Genomic DNA, 15,333 nt, shown 5'->3' with positions numbered 1-15,333 from the left:
TCTAGAACCCAGCTGGCTGCCACCGCACCTCAGATCAGCAAACGTTGAGCCAGGTCCAACTTTTTTTTTGTAACAGATGACTTTGGGATTTTTTTCCCCCCAGAACCTCGTGCATTACAAACAGTCCAGTGTTCAGTGGGTCACATGATCTAAAATTCTCACCCTATAAGTATAAAGAATATGTTATTTTTGTGTGCTGCAAATTATTAAAGCATAATCAATATTAGGGGGAAACAGCTGGATGAATGAATGAATAATTTAGCATTCTTCTTCACGGTCTCTGGTTTTTCATTCAGTTTAATTAGAAACAGTGAAGGAAGGACTCTCCGCTTGCCATATGATTTTTGTGATATTTAACTTTGATGTCTTATGTTTCCTGTTCCGACTTTTAGGCACGGAACTTTCTGAAACTTGTTAAACATGTGTATCATGTGCCCTGAATTTTAAGTGTTTGTATTGTTTTTTTTTTGTGTAGGCTCTGTGTTGTGTCCATTCCTAGAGGACCACAAGGAGGACATCCTGTGTGGTCCAGTGTGGCTGGCCAGTGGCCTGGACCTCTCTGGCCACGCGGGCATGCTCAGCCTCACCAGCCCCAAACTGGTCAAAGGTAGTAACCGTCCCATCTGCATGTTCAACCAGACAAACAAGGCTTTTTCTGCTCAGTGCGACGACTGTAAAGTCTGTTTCTCAGTTGTCTTGTTACTCTCTCCACTGTAGGCATGGCAGGAGGGAAGTACCGCTCCTTCCTTGTTCACATCAAAGCGGTGAGTGACAAGTGCATGGAGGAGAGCCCCCGGCCTCTGGTTCGGATGCCCGCAGCCAAGCCCCAGGGCACCAAGGCCCACTCACTGTCCACCCTGCTGCAACGGGCTCAGGCCTCCAAGGTACAAAATCCGTCTACACGTTTATTTAGTATGTTAAAAGAAAATAGGGAATATAATTTTTCAAATCGTGAGCCAAATCTGAACCTGTTCCATGTTGTTGGAAAAGAGATAAGGCTGGCACTACCCAGAGACGGGCCCAATCACTCATTGGTTTATTTTTGATGTTTGTGTGTTTAGGAGAAAGTATCTTCAGTGAAATCGGAGACACCGACACCCTCGAAGAAAGTAGAAAACATGCGAGGCTGTGACTTGCTACAAGAAGTTTCAGTCACAATCAGAAGGTTCAAAAAGACGTCGATACCCAAAGAAAGGTCAGATCACCTCTCTGGAATGGGTCGCAGGTTCTGTTGTCTCTGCTGCACACGCACGCACGCACGCACGCACGCACGCACGCACGCCGGCAACTTAAGACTTGACTGTTCTTTGTGGTGCTTTGCTTTTCAGGGTCCAACGCTGTGCCATGCTGCAGTTCCCAGACTTCCACGAGAAGCTGCTGGACGCCCTGTGTCGGCGGGCAGAGGGGAGCCTGACAACTGAGCATGCCCAGAGCCTCATCCTGGACATCCTGTGCTGGCTGGCCGGGGTTTTCACCAACGGACCCTGCAGGTAGGACTTTAAGATACAGCACACAGCAAGTAAGACGGTGTCATCAAAGGACATCTAGGTCGCACATTACTTCAAATTTTATTTTGTATGAAAACGAGAAATATACCTTGTGTCTTCTTTTTTCAGCATAAGGGAAGGAAAGGAGGCGCTGCTGGAGAAATCTCGGACACGGCTAACGGATATCGTGCGGGTGTGTTTCTTCGAGGCCGGCCGGAGCATAGCGCATAAATGTGCTCGCTTTCTTGCACTTTGTATTAGGCAAGTAACACGGTTGATTTCAGCGATGATGTTTCTTTTTGCTTTTTTCCACTACAGGAACTTTTTGACCTGTTAAATGTTTAAAGCTTCCCATAACCTCAACCAGTAAGAATCTGAAAGGCATTTTCCACAAATTATAACCATTACACAGCACGTTGCTGAGAAGCTGACATGGGTGAAAATTTTCTTTTTTTCCCACTGCAAAGGTTATTGCTTAATATCTGGGTTGTTAAGTTCCTGTAGTCAAACAAGCCGTTTTGATGAAGTAGTTTTAATATTTTTGTGGAGATGATAATGAGCATGCTGCTTTATGTCTTGCTGTAGTAATGGAAAAGGAGACCCAAGTCAACAGGGCTTTGGTGTGAGTCTTCTCAAGTCTCTGCTGGACAATATGCCTTACTTGCCTGCAGCAGCAACAGGTGGTAAGTAACTGAGCAGCATGCAGCATTTCCCCTGTTTGTTTCTCCTCCATGATGCCACCTTTTTCATTTTCTGAGCCGTCCCTTTCTCCTGTCTGCTTCCAGGCTCGGTGTTCTGGTATTTCGTGTTGCTGAACTACGTGAAGGAGGAGGACCTGGCGGGCTGCAGCACCGCCTGCGCCTCTCTGCTCACCGCCATCTCTCGACAGTTGCAGGACCGCCTCACCCCATTGGAGGCTCTGCTGCAGACCAGGTACCTTCTCCAACTGTTCACGTCAAGAGGCGGCTCACATGTTCTGTAGCCTATGCCAACAGCATTTTATTCTCTTGCTGAAGTTATTCCTTGTAGATGCAAGTAATTCCAACTGCTGCTGGAGTAATATCCTTTTATATGGCTTTTGTATTGCCTTATTAATAAAAAAGGATTCCTAAATACAAGCCTGAACTTTCCCTCCAGGTACGGCCTGTACAGCTCTCCGTTTGACCCGGTGCTCTTTGACCTGGAGGTCAGTGGTTCCTCCTGTAAGAATGCCTTCAACAGCAGCATCGGAGTCCAGTCAGATGAGATCGACCTGTCTGACATCCTGTCAGGTAGTGACAAAATGCTACTACTTTTTCTTAACATGCTCACCCCACAATGGAAAGCTGAAATATATGGAAGCCAATTTCCACCTATAATATTAAAATTTGAAGATCCTGTAACTCATTGCAATGAGAATCTGAAAATAAGTTATTGAGATCTTTGCCCTGTTGAGGTTGCTCAGTGAGTCTGGGACACTCACTCTGTCCTCTCACAAATCTCCCAACATTAACATGTTTTTCAGCATTTCAACAAAAATATATGAGACCAAAGTTCCATTCTGTTGCCACAAATGAGTCTCGTGAAGCTCAGATGTTTTCTTGAATGTTTTTCTTTATGCTGTGTGTCCTGCAGGAAATGGGAAAGTGAGTAGCTGTGCCGCAGCAGAGGGAAGCTTCACCGCGTTAACCGGGCTCCTGGAGGTGGAGCCTTTGCACTTTACTTGTATCTCCACCAGCGACGGCACACGTGTGGAACGAGACGATGCAAGCATGTTTACCGGTAAACACCGTGTTTCATTGAACTCAAGTTTTTCACTGTGAACTTGCCATCGTCTGAACATGTGTTCTTAAACCCCAGTGAGTACGTTCGGCGTGACCCCGACGGTGGGGGGCCTGTCATCCGGAACAGTCGGCGAAGCGTCGACAGCTCTGAGTTCCGCCGCCCAGGTGGCACTTCAGTCGCTGTCCCACGCCATGGTGTCGGCGGAGCAGCAGCTGCAGGTCCTGCAGGAGAAACAGCAGCAGCTGCTGAAGCTGCAGCAGCAGGTGAGAGAGTTCCTACCAGGGAGTCTTTTTTTACTCTGTAAAGAACTTTGAATAAAAGCCTCAGAGATTTAATAAAGTTATGTATGAGTTAAGTTCCTTCGGTTCAAAAGTGCTGACAATGTAGCATGAGAATATCTCTACCATGTTGAGTAAGACGTATTTCGTCTGGGCTTTGAACAGAAGGCCAAGCTGGAGGCCAAGCTGCATCAGACCACCTCCGCAGCTGCAGCCGCCGCCTCCGGTGTGGGACCCATCCACAACTCGGTGCCTTCCAACCCCTCCTCCACCCCAGGCTTCTTCATTCACCCCTCTGACGTCATTCCCCCGACGCCCAAAACCACGCCCCTCTTCATGACCCCTCCTCTCACGCCGCCCAATGAGGCGGTGTCGGCAGCCTTCAGCGCCGAGCTGGCTCACCTGTTCCCCGGCTCAATGATGGACCCTGGGCCGGTCAACCTGGCAGCACACAAGAATACGCAGAGGTCCAAGCAGGTTAGTAAGATGCAGCTCGATGCTTGGTTAGCTATTGATAAATGGTTTGTATATATTTTTAAATTAGATTAGATTAGATTCAACTTTATTGTCATTGCACAGAGTACAGGTACTTAGACAACGAAATGCAGTTTAGCATCTAACCAGAAGTACAAAAAGGCAGTAAAGTGCAAAGTATGTGCGTATGTACAGGAATATATAAATAAATACAATAGGTTTAGCAGCAGATAGCAGTAGGTAGTGCAAATACATCAGTATAAATAAAGTGGAGTTGACAGTATGTGATGGAAACAATGAATACACTATGAACGAGAGGTATATATAGATATAAGATCAATACGCTATAAGGGATAAATACAGTGCTAAACAGATCAGTGCAGATGTTCAGATGTTGTTATATATTAAACCTCAGGACTGTGACTGAAAAAACGAATTTATCTTTACAAAAGCTGTTACCAAATGTCTGGTCAGATTCTTACTTTATTATTATTATCATAAGAAAAATATTTCAAGTTTCTACTGAACAACTGTGATTTTGGATTTCTCTTTGCTGCAGAGCCCAATTGGCAGTGGTCTTGCTTTGGCCATTTCCCAGGCATCTCACTTCTTGCAGCCTCCTCCACACCAGTCCATCATCATAGAACGGATGCACTCTGGTATGTCATGTAGCAATACTTCTTATTTACCACCCAGCTGTACCAAGTTTTTTGAACAGCCTTGGAGCCCCACCAGAAAAACATTTCTCTAAACAGGAACTTCCCATTTCTTCTCTCCTTTCCCTCCAGGAGCTCGTCGCTTTGTCACGCTGGACTTTGGCCGTCCCGCCCTGCTGACCGATGTTCTGATCCCGACCTGTGGCGACCTGGCCTCTCTGTCCATAGACATCTGGACGCTGGGCGAGGAGGTGGACGGCCGCAGGCTGGTGGTGGCCACCGACATCAGCACCCACTCCCTCATTCTCCACGACCTGCTACCACCCCCTGTCTGCAGGTTCATGAAGGTCTGTTTGCAAGATGCTCAACATAATGTTGCGAGTCTTTTGCTCCTCTGTTAGTTTACCACAATCACGTATCCTCCTTGCTTGCCTTCTTCAACCATCAGATCACGGTGATCGGTCGCTACGGCAGCACCAACGCTCGCGCAAAGATCCCGCTGGGATTCTACTACGGCCACACCTACATCCTGCCATGGGAGAGCGAGCTCAAGTTGATGCACGATCCTCTGCGGGGAGAGAGCGAGGCGGCCAGTCAGCCCGATGTAGATCAGCACTTGACCATGATGGTGGCGCTGCAGGAGGACATCCAGTGCAGGTTAGATGTTTATTTATAATACTTTTATTTTGATTTTAATATTAATATAAAAAGTGTGTAAGAGAAGGATCTTAAATTGCCATGTCCTCTTCTGTTATTGTTCAACAGGTACAATCTAGCCTGCCATCGACTGGAGACTCTTCTGCAGAACATTGACCTGCCGCCCCTCAACAGCGCCAACAATGCCCAGTACTTCTTACGAAAACCAGACAAGGTGGTGGAGGAGGACCAGCGCGTTTTCTCCGCCTACCAGGACTGCATCCAGCTGCAGCTGCAACTCAACCTGGCTCACCACGCCGTCCAGCGTCTCCGCGTGTCACTGGGCGCCAGCCGCAAGTCACTCCCCCCCACAGCTGGTGCTGTGGAGGCCCAGGAGCTGGTACTCGGCTCCTCTACGGAGCAGCTGAGGACCATCATCCGCTACCTGCTGGACACACTGCTTAGCCTGCTGCACTCCAACAACGGTATGCAGGAAACGGGACACTGCTGGGTCTGCTGGCCCATGAAGTGTTGCTTGGATACCCCCCGCACAGAGCATCGTGAATAACACTGTGGTCTCTTTCTTTTACATGCCTGTATGTTTTCAGGCCACTCGGTGCCCTCGGTGCTCCAGAGTACCTTCCACGCTCAGGCCTGTGAGGAGCTGTTCAAGCACCTCTGCATCAGCGGGACGCCCAAGATTCGCCTGCACGCCGGCCTGCTGTTGGTTCAGCTCTGTGGGGGCGAGCGCTGGTGGGGACAGTTCCTCTCCAACGTGCTGCAGGAGCTCTACAACTCTGAGCAACTGCTCATCTTCCCCCAGGACAGGTAGGAGCCATCCGATTGCATATAGTTTATGTACTAACTAAACTATATGCCAAACTAAACTAACAAACATCTCTGTCTCAGCTGGGTTTCAAGTTTTCCAGGGAATGATGCACATAGTAACAGCTGTATTTTCCATCTCTTTCCATCTCAGGGTGTTCATGCTCTTGTCCTGCATTGGCCAAAGATCCTTGAGTAACAGCGGTGTGTTGGAGGGCCTCCTGAACCTCCTAGACAACCTCCTGTCTCCCCTGCAGCAGCCACAGGCTACGGCCATGCGCAGGACCGAAGGTAAACAAACCATCACCTGAAAGCAGACATTACAGGTGGAGTCATAGGTCTTTGTGGATGTGGATTAAGTTGCAAGTGTTTGTATCTTCCAGGTGTGTTAGACATCCCAATGATCAGCTGGGTGGTGATGCTGGTTTCAAGACTGTTGGACTATGTAGCCAGTATAGAAGACGAGGCCTCAAACGGCAAGAAGCACCTTGGGGGAAAAGAGCGGGAGAGATCATTTACAGGTAACGCAACTGAGGAGTTTACTTTTCATCCAAGACCTTACAATTAAAAGTTTTTCATTCCACTGTTCATAACACACCTACTCCACATGTAGTTCACACTTTGTTCAGCTGCGTCCGGCGTCTGTGAACTGATGAGTGTTGTTGTCTGTTCGTCCTGATTGAAGGTATTCAGTGGAGTTTCATCAACAACAGCCTTCAGTCGCAGAACTCCGGTAGGTCGGCTAAAAGCAGCAGCAGCCTGGACCGACTCTACTCCCGCAAGATCCGCAAGCAGCTCGTCCACCACAAGCAGGTAAACGTGAGTCATTCCAGCATCAGGAAACCATCACACCCAAATATTGTAATCGTCAAATACAGAGTAATATCTGCAAATGTGCATACAATTGCGAGAAAAATGTTTTTCTGATTTTCCGTTTGGTGTTTGCCCCTCTCACGTTGCTGCGGCATTAAAACGGGGTTGTGTGAAGCACACGTCGTTGCAGTGCCTGTATTTATCATGCCCTTTTCATTGTAGCAGTTAAATCTATTGAAAGCGAAACAGAAAGCTTTGGTGGAGCAGATCGAGAAGGAGAAGGTTCAGAGCAACAAAGGCTCCTCCTACAAGCTGCTGGTTGAACAGGCCAAGCTAAAACAAGCCACATCCAAGGTGAGCATCTCATCACACACTCTCTCAGCCTGCAGGTGGCATATGTTCTGTGTATTATTGAAATACATTGTCAAATTTAGATTGAGTGGTACATCTGTATAGCTCATTGAGTATGTAGTCTCATGTTTGCTCTCCCTTCCTCCTCCAGCACTTTAAAGACCTGATCCGTCTGCGACGGACGGCCGAATGGCCCCGGTCCACACTGGACACAGAGTCCCCGACGGCCAAAGAAGCCCCAGAGGTTGAGCCTCTGCCCTTCACGCTTTCCCACGAACGCTGCATCTCTGTGGTGCAGAAGCTGGCCCTCTTCCTCCTCTCCATGGACTTCACCTGCCACGCTGACCTGCTGCTCTTCGTCTGCAAGGTATCTTCGTCTGACCCTTCTACACGGATGTCTTAACTGCAGGACTCACAACTCATAAACGTTAAATAAATACTGTTGTCCACCCCCCCCCCCCCCATCAGGTCCTTGCCAGGATAGCCAACGCCACAAGACCCACAATCCACCTGTGTGAGGTGGTGTCTGAGCATCAGCTGGAACGCCTGCTGCTCCTGCTTGTGGGCACAGATTTCAACCGGGGGGACATCTCCTGGGGGGGCGCGTGGGCACAATATTCCCTCACGTGCATGCTACAGGACATCCTGGCAGGTGTGCTTAGTTCCACATATTGAATTTCAAATTATGTGACGTTCCAAACGTTAACTCACACAAAGACGTCAGAAAATGATTTTCCAGGTATCTCTGCATCGTTTAGGCCTATTGATACGATCTGAAGCTTATATAGATCAAAAAAGTAATTTCGTCATGTTGAAATCATTATTAAAATATATAATATTACAACATAGAAAAGTTATGCATCGCCCTTCCAATGCTTTTCATTAACATCATTTTTTTTTTAAATTTTTGTTTTATGCGTGTTAGTGATTTAACATCTTGGGACAATGTAAACAATTGTTAACACCTGTGTGTCCCTGTTGTGGACTCCTCAGGCGAGCTGCTGTCTCCAAGCTCTCTGGACATCATGGATGAGGTGGGGGGCGAAGAGGCTGGGGCGTCGTCCTCCGGCGCGGGGGCCGATTCGGACGACGCCCTGCCTCAGCCGGCACCCATTCCCCTGGTAGAGAGCATCGACGAGGCGCTGGTACCTGATATCATCGCAGGTACTGCCGCGACCTCCTCAGTATTCCAAAGTGCGTTGGTAGCCCCGTCCGTTCTTCTCAACACTCCACACACACACCACACAAGATTGTTGATATGAACCCACTCTTTCCATCATCACAATATAACTCATTTATGTGGAAACATTTTCTCCTCTTCTCATAGCTATGTTTTCTGCTTTTTTGAGTAGGTTGAAAAGGTAGATGCAGATGCATTTTGGGAAATATGTTACTTGAAAGATGCGTGTCTTTGTGTTTTGCATTACATTAGTGCATAAAACCTAAACGCTTCTTAAGAGTAGTGAATGTTTTCAACAAAGATATTACAGAAACCTGTGATTGTCGTCTTCTGCCTCCAGTACAGGAGTGTAACAGATAATATCTTGATCGGCGTTAAAATTGCCCAGTGAAGTGCTAAAGAAAGGCTTTCTTTGCTTGTATATATATTTTTCTCTTGGGCTTGCTTGGCAATATTAAAGCTGTTTTCATTATCCAAAAGGTGCTCCACCTCTGTCATCTTTGGAAAAAGATAAAGAGATAGACTTTGACTTGCTACAAGACCTGATGGATGTTGATATTGATCCTTTAGATATTGATTTGGAAAAAGATCCGCTCGCTGCCAAAGTGTTCAAGGTAAGTTGATACTCCCATATTTTTAAGAATAGTTATTTCATTCACCTCCTTTGTAAAAAGGTGCTAGAAATATCAGCTTGTGTGTCAAATGCTGCTGTGTGTTCCCCCTCAGCCTATAAGCAGCACCTGGTATGACTACTGGGGTGCTGATTATGGCACATACGGGTACAACCCGTACATCGGAGGGGTTGGTATCCCTGTGGCCAAACCTCCAGTCGCTGCTGAAAAGCCCGGATCGCAGAGTCTCTCAGTCTCCGTGTCACAGGGTGAGCCAAGGCTGAATATCTCGCCAGACTTTGCCTCCTTAAATGAATTGGGTTTTTTTTTATTGGTTTTTTTTTATCTAACCTTTTACCCTTTGCTTCTATGTTTTGCAGCTCTGGATGCCCGGTTAGAAGTGGGCCTTGAGCAGCAGGCAGAACTGATGCTCAAAATGATGGCGACTCTACAGGCCGATTCCATTCTCCAAGCCCTCACCTCAAGCTCAACCGCAGGTAGCCACACACACACACACCGAATGAAGTTCAGAAAGAAATATTCAGTGACACTGAATGCTCGACAACATATTCGTTCCAGTGTTTCAGTCCCTGTTGGAGTTTAGCCTTTTAGTGTCGTGGCTGTAAAATTAGTTTGCTCTCTGACTTTCAGTGAGCCAGGCCTCCAATGGCACCGACGACTCCCTGCTGCGAGCTCTCCACGGAGGAGGCTCACCTCCGGGCAGCAGCCTGATGATCCAGGCCTCGTCCATCCCCATGCTGAGTGCCTGCTTTAACAAGCTTTTCTCCATGCTGCAGGTCCACCACGTGCAGGTCAGAGCATGCTCCGTTTTGACACACTGAATGCAATGATTAACTTGTACAAATATTCATAAATATGTATATCAGCTTTAATCAGTGTTTTTTTTTTATGAGTTTTAAATATCACAGTGTGTAGGACAAAGTGGCACATAATAATGTATTTTGAAACACATTTTCTTCTCTTTCAGCTGGAGTCGCTGCTGCAGCTGTGGTTGACGCTCAGTCTCAACACGTGCTCTGGTAACAGTGAAGAGACCGGCTCGGACATCTTCATGTTCAACGCCAGCCGAGTGCCCACCATCCCGCTCAACCAAGGTCAGGACTCCTCCGCACACACACTCTCACACTCACACACACTCTGTCCTCATGTACCTATGATGGGGAGAAAATAAGTTTGTAACGTTGCTACATATCATATGTTTTCTGTGTGTTTCTGTGTCTTCAGCATCCATCAGCAGTTTCCTAACAGTGCTGGCGTGGTACCCCAACACCTCGCTGAGAACCTGGTGTTTGGTGCTGCACTCTCTCACTCTCATGACCAACATGTCGGCCTGCGGTCAGTACCACACCTCTCACTGGTTTCCTCCCTTGTGTCATCAATACCTGTGAAAAGCTGTAGAGCTCAGTCACGATACTTTTCAGTTTTTCAAGTTCAGACCTCATGACTTTCAAAATCATTGCAGCGCTGTGCAGTTCACGCTACCCCACTACTTGTTTTGTGATTGGGAGTCTTGCCGCACATTGTACACAACTGACTGGCGTCGATTTGGCTCCGATCCCGGCGAGTTCACAAATTTGTAGCTGAGTGGAAAATCGTGTAGTGTGACCTAGGCATTAGAGCTTGCTGTCAGTTAATCTGAAATAAATTGTTCATCAATGCAGTCGACATGAGTGGAAGTTACACATGATATAATGAAATATCAAAAGGCTAAAATGCTTTGTGAATTATACTTCACCAAACTAGGGCTGACACGTCCATTACTGTTAGAAATTCCATCCGCTTAGGATCTACTTTTAGCCTCAACACATTAGGGTTACAGTCACGTTGCTATTATTAAATTAGATTTTCCTACAATATAACTAATGTTCTTCATTATTCAATTCTTTTTTTCCAAAGCATCCTTGAATGTACCATCGAGTTGATGAGCAAAATTCCCCTCTGCTCTAAAATTCATTACCACTGTAACTTTGACCAGACAAGGACAACTGTGATGGATTACTAATTTCGAGACAAATTTTATGCGTCTGCAAGGTGACTTCCATTCCGTGATAAAAGAATTGGAAAACAAATAATGTATGAAAGACGTGAATTAAATCTACACACTGATGGATCGACGGTGTACAATGCACGAAAATGTAGGAGGGGAAAGTCAAATGATCGGAATACGTTAGTGTTTCTACGCAGGAAAGTGTAACTTAGATTTATTTATAGTATTTTTTTCTTTTTTTTGCCCTTGCAATTCTCTGGTGTTCAGTGCCGTGTGTTTGCATTTACAGCCTCAGGCAACGGGATGAGCTCACAGGAAAGCACTGCACAGCAGATGGTGTCCGATCCCACCCTGGTTCACGTCCTGGTCCGCTTCCTGTCCGGAAGCAGCACCAACGGGACGAGCCAGCACACCTCCCAGGTGGGACCCACCGCCACCCAGGCCATGCACGAGTTTTTGAGCCGCCTGCAGGTCCACCTGTCCTCCACCTGCCCGCAGATGTTCAGCGAATTCCTGCTCAAACTCATGCACATCCTGTCGACTGAGAGGTAGGCCTTCGCCATCTTGTCATTTTGTCAAGAATCACAATGAGTGGTCCTAAATGTGTGGGACTAATGGTTCATCTTGAACCCTCAGGGGTCCGTTCCAGTCAGGCCAGGGTCCGCTGGATGCCCAGGTGAAGCTTCTGGAGTTTACTCTTGAGCAGAACTTCGAGGTGGTGTCAGTGGCAACCATCTCCTCCGTCATCGAGTCCATCACGTTCTTGGTTCACCACTACATTACCTGCTCCGATAAGTTGGTTTCCCGCAGCGGCTCCGACAGCTCTGTGGGCGCCCGGGCTTGTTTTGGCGGCCTCTTTGCCAACATCATCCGTCCGGGTGACGCGAAGGCCGTCTGCGGCGAGACCACGCGCGACCAGCTGATGTTCGACCTCCTCAAGCTGGTCAACGTGCTGGTCCAGCTGCCTCTGTCCGGAGACCGAGAGTTCAGCGGGCGGCTGCCGCCGGCCTGCAGCGGAGCGGCGGACAGCAGCGTGTCCGACGAGGAGAAAGTCTGTGGCAGTAAGGAAAGTGTGAGTGGCGGGTCCTCATCCAGTCCGGGTCCTCCTGCCGGCGTGGCCGACCTGGTGCTCGCCAATCAACAGATAATGAGCCAGATCCTGTCAGCACTGGGCCAGTGCAACAGCAGTGCCATGGCCATGATCATAGGTAAGACAAACCCTCAGGGACGTTACTGTCCCATGTAAATCCTGTCATCTCTACCAAGCATTTCCTCATTTTTCAACTTTCAGTTTGTGGCCAAGCTTTATAGTTCTGGTGCATAAAGATCCAGATACTTTTCTCAGGATTTCTTGGAGACAGAGCTAAACGTTAACTAAATATTGGACTTCATCAGGAGGATAACGGTTTGAGAGGAATAACGTGTGCTTCCAGCTGACTGTCCTCTCTGGTCTACAGGAGCCAGTGGTCTCCACCTGACCAAACATGAGAACTTCCACGGGGGTCTGGATGCGATCTCGGTGGGCGACGGCCTCTTCACCATCCTCACCACCCTCAGCAAGAGGGCCACCTCGGTCCAGGTCATGCTGCAGCCCATCCTCACGTACATGGCCTGCGGATACATGGGGAGACAGGTGAGCATCTCACTGCCGTTTAATGATTTGAAATTGAATAAATGTTGTACAATTCCAAATGTATGTGTTTTTGTAGGGGTCTCTTTCCACATGTCAGCTGTCCGAACCTCTTCTGTGGTTCATCCTCCGAGTGTTGGACACCAGCGAGGCTCTCAAGGCTTTCCACGACATGGGTAGGTGTAGTCACAACACTTCATTGTGCTTCTTTACTCAACTTTACTTTTAAAGGATTTTTCCATTGTTGGGGGTCTTAGTCTCTCTGCAAGGCACTGCCGGGAACAGAAATGTCAAGATACCACAACTCTCTTGTCCCTGACCAGGTGGTGTACAGTTGATCTGCAACAATATGGTGACCAGCACCCGGGCCATTGTGAACACAGCCCGCAGCATGGTGTCCACCATCATGAAGTTCTTGGATTCCGGCCCCGGAAAGGGAGCGGATGGCAACCTCAAAGCCAGAGTGATGACCTCGGAGCCAGACAACGCAGAGGGACTCCACAACTTTGCCCCTTTAGGTGCCGCCGGTTACTTGTCAGCTCAGTCCGTCACATCCATCGGGATTTTTACAATTCTGCAGTTTTCAAACTCTTTTAAAATTTTCAATTTGTCCCTTCACAGGCACAATCACATCCAGCAGCCCCACAGCGCAGCCTGCAGAGGTCCTCCTTCAGGCCACGCCGCCCCACCGCCGGGCTCGATCAGCAGCCTGGTCCTACATCTTCCTGCCGGAGGAGGCCTGGTGTGACCTCACCATACACCTCCCTGCTGCCGTGCTGCTGAAGGAGCTCCACATCCAGCCACACCTCGCTTCTCTAGCCAGTGAGTAACAATGTACACACCCCCATTGTTTTGATTTAAATCTCCGTCATTCCCAGTTAAGTGGTAACTGCTTAACTTTGAGCAGCAAAACCTTTTCCGTCTCATTTGGATAAAAACTAATTTCTTTGTGTCCCCTCCTTCCACCGACCAGCCTGCCCTTCCTCCGTCTCAGTGGAGATCAGCGCGGACGGGGTCAACATGTTGCCCCTCTCCACGCCAGTCATCACGAGCGGCCTGACGTACATAAAGATCCAGCTGGTGAAAGCGGAGGTTGCCTCGGCCGTCTGCCTGAGGCTGCACCGGCCTCGGGATGCCAGCACCCTGGGTCTGTCTCAGATTAAACTCTTGGGCCTCACAGCGTTCGGTAACACCTCCTCTGCCACCGTCAACAACCCCTTCCTGCCCTCTGAGGACCAGGTCTCTAAAACCAGGTACCATGAGTTGATCCTGGATTGAGATTATTATCTATTTGTGTGAGATGTGAGTGTCGTTCTAATCTTTCCCTTTTTCCTGTACAGCATTGGGTGGCTGCGTCTTCTCCACCATTGCCTGACGCATGTCAGCGACCTGGAAGCCATGATGGCCAGTGCTGCGGCGCCCACCGCCAACCTGCTGCAGACCTGCGCGGCGCTCCTCATGTCGCCATACTGCGGCATGCACTCGCCCAACATCGAGGCCGTGCTCGTCAAGATCGGCCTGCAGTCGACTCGCATCGGACTCAAACTCATCGACATTCTGCTGAGGAACTGTGCCGCCTCCGGCACAGACCCTGCCAGTGAGTCGCACGCAGCTGCAGAGTGCTAATCCCCAGGATCTTTACGGATCATTAAAAGAAATAGTTATGAAATCCAAAGAAACGGCCTTAATAAATCTTTGGATTAGGTTGATTGAGTTTAAAAGACTTAAACTGTTTTGGCCCTTCAGCTAGTGCAAGTGTTGCTTTACTGCAAGGCCTCACAAACAGTTTAAATATTTTATCTTTAAGTTAAAAAATGATCCATCCAGCGGAAAGCCATCCTCATTTTAGTCTTTGCTTCTCTCTTTGTAGATCTGAACAGTCCCCTGCTGTTTGGACGACTCAACGGTCTCTCCTCAGACTCCACCATCGACATTCTGTACCAGCTGGGCACCACACAGGATGCTGGAACCAAAGACAGGTACATTAACCTTGACGTAAACTGCTCCCAAGCTTCCCTCAATATTCATAACATTCACTAAAAAAAGACGTTTTCTGTCAAGGGTACATTCCAGACGGACTCATAAGCCGACTGTAAAAAGTGTCCTCACACTCTCCTTGACATCTTTTACCGTCACGTGGTTGTAAGATTCTTTCGTTTCATTTCAACCCTCGTGATAAGTAATTTATCCAATCTTAACCCTCCAGGATCCAGGCTCTGCTCGAGTGGGTCCACGACTCCTCGCGCGTGGCGGCCCACAAGATGAGCGGCCCCCTGGGATACGCCGGCTCTTCCTCTGCCTCTCTGAGGGAGTATGGCCTCCTCATGCCTTCACCCTCCCACCTCCACTGTGTGGCGGCCATCCTGTGGCACAGCTACGAGCTTCCTGTTGACTACGACCTCCCTGCACTGCTCAACAGAGAGCTCTTTGAGTAAGGAAAACAAAAAACAGAACGCACTGAATGAGCCAGTTTAAAGCAATTTGAATCAAAAATCCCAACGTTACGTCTCCTCGTTCTGTGAATGCGGTGATGTAGGAAAGATCAGAGTCTGTCATCTTCCTTGAATAAACCAAAAATATTCGGGAATTAGTTGACGTGACCATGCCAAATGTACTGCAT

The 15,333-nt window shown here is 48.3% G+C and overlaps 1 protein-coding gene across 15 annotated transcripts in view; it reads left to right on the top strand.

The window, feature by feature from the left end:
• Positions 1 to 15,333, top strand: part of birc6 (baculoviral IAP repeat containing 6) — an 80,646-nt gene that overhangs the window by 12,685 nt on the left and 52,628 nt on the right. For 4 of the 15 annotated variants that reach the window (XM_047335226.1, XM_047335227.1, XM_047335221.1 and 1 more), the window contains exons 15-53: positions 476 to 607; positions 718 to 884; positions 1,062 to 1,195; positions 1,329 to 1,490; positions 1,617 to 1,748; positions 2,073 to 2,170; positions 2,273 to 2,420; positions 2,625 to 2,758; positions 3,102 to 3,248; positions 3,327 to 3,514; positions 3,695 to 4,006; positions 4,563 to 4,662; positions 4,792 to 5,006; positions 5,108 to 5,316; positions 5,425 to 5,780; positions 5,904 to 6,123; positions 6,275 to 6,411; positions 6,504 to 6,641; positions 6,806 to 6,939; positions 7,156 to 7,287; positions 7,436 to 7,651; positions 7,753 to 7,936; positions 8,278 to 8,478; positions 8,945 to 9,078; positions 9,191 to 9,344; positions 9,456 to 9,572; positions 9,727 to 9,887; positions 10,064 to 10,190; positions 10,321 to 10,431; positions 11,373 to 11,631; positions 11,720 to 12,291; positions 12,541 to 12,716; positions 12,793 to 12,889; positions 13,037 to 13,231; positions 13,335 to 13,535; positions 13,687 to 13,966; positions 14,054 to 14,310; positions 14,584 to 14,692; positions 14,920 to 15,144. In XM_047335226.1, the coding sequence (XP_047191182.1) occupies positions 476 to 607; positions 718 to 884; positions 1,062 to 1,195; positions 1,329 to 1,490; positions 1,617 to 1,748; positions 2,073 to 2,170; positions 2,273 to 2,420; positions 2,625 to 2,758; positions 3,102 to 3,248; positions 3,327 to 3,514; positions 3,695 to 4,006; positions 4,563 to 4,662; positions 4,792 to 5,006; positions 5,108 to 5,316; positions 5,425 to 5,780; positions 5,904 to 6,123; positions 6,275 to 6,411; positions 6,504 to 6,641; positions 6,806 to 6,939; positions 7,156 to 7,287; positions 7,436 to 7,651; positions 7,753 to 7,936; positions 8,278 to 8,478; positions 8,945 to 9,078; positions 9,191 to 9,344; positions 9,456 to 9,572; positions 9,727 to 9,887; positions 10,064 to 10,190; positions 10,321 to 10,431; positions 11,373 to 11,631; positions 11,720 to 12,291; positions 12,541 to 12,716; positions 12,793 to 12,889; positions 13,037 to 13,231; positions 13,335 to 13,535; positions 13,687 to 13,966; positions 14,054 to 14,310; positions 14,584 to 14,692; positions 14,920 to 15,144 (7,171 nt within the window). The remainder of the gene's footprint in view (positions 1 to 475; positions 608 to 717; positions 885 to 1,061; positions 1,196 to 1,328; positions 1,491 to 1,616; positions 1,749 to 2,072; positions 2,171 to 2,272; positions 2,421 to 2,624; positions 2,759 to 3,101; positions 3,249 to 3,326; positions 3,515 to 3,694; positions 4,007 to 4,562; positions 4,663 to 4,791; positions 5,007 to 5,107; positions 5,317 to 5,424; positions 5,781 to 5,903; positions 6,124 to 6,274; positions 6,412 to 6,503; positions 6,642 to 6,805; positions 6,940 to 7,155; positions 7,288 to 7,435; positions 7,652 to 7,752; positions 7,937 to 8,277; positions 8,479 to 8,944; positions 9,079 to 9,190; positions 9,345 to 9,455; positions 9,573 to 9,726; positions 9,888 to 10,063; positions 10,191 to 10,320; positions 10,432 to 11,372; positions 11,632 to 11,719; positions 12,292 to 12,540; positions 12,717 to 12,792; positions 12,890 to 13,036; positions 13,232 to 13,334; positions 13,536 to 13,686; positions 13,967 to 14,053; positions 14,311 to 14,583; positions 14,693 to 14,919; positions 15,145 to 15,333) is intronic. The other 11 variants (XM_035606912.2, XM_047335228.1, XM_047335224.1 and 8 more) reach the window with 8 other exon arrangements.

This window comes from Scophthalmus maximus, chromosome 10, assembly GCF_022379125.1.
Source record: "Scophthalmus maximus strain ysfricsl-2021 chromosome 10, ASM2237912v1, whole genome shotgun sequence".
In the NCBI taxonomy this organism is placed as follows: Eukaryota; Metazoa; Chordata; class Actinopteri; order Pleuronectiformes; family Scophthalmidae; genus Scophthalmus; species Scophthalmus maximus.
This window is presented reverse-complemented; position numbering and strand designations above follow the sequence as displayed.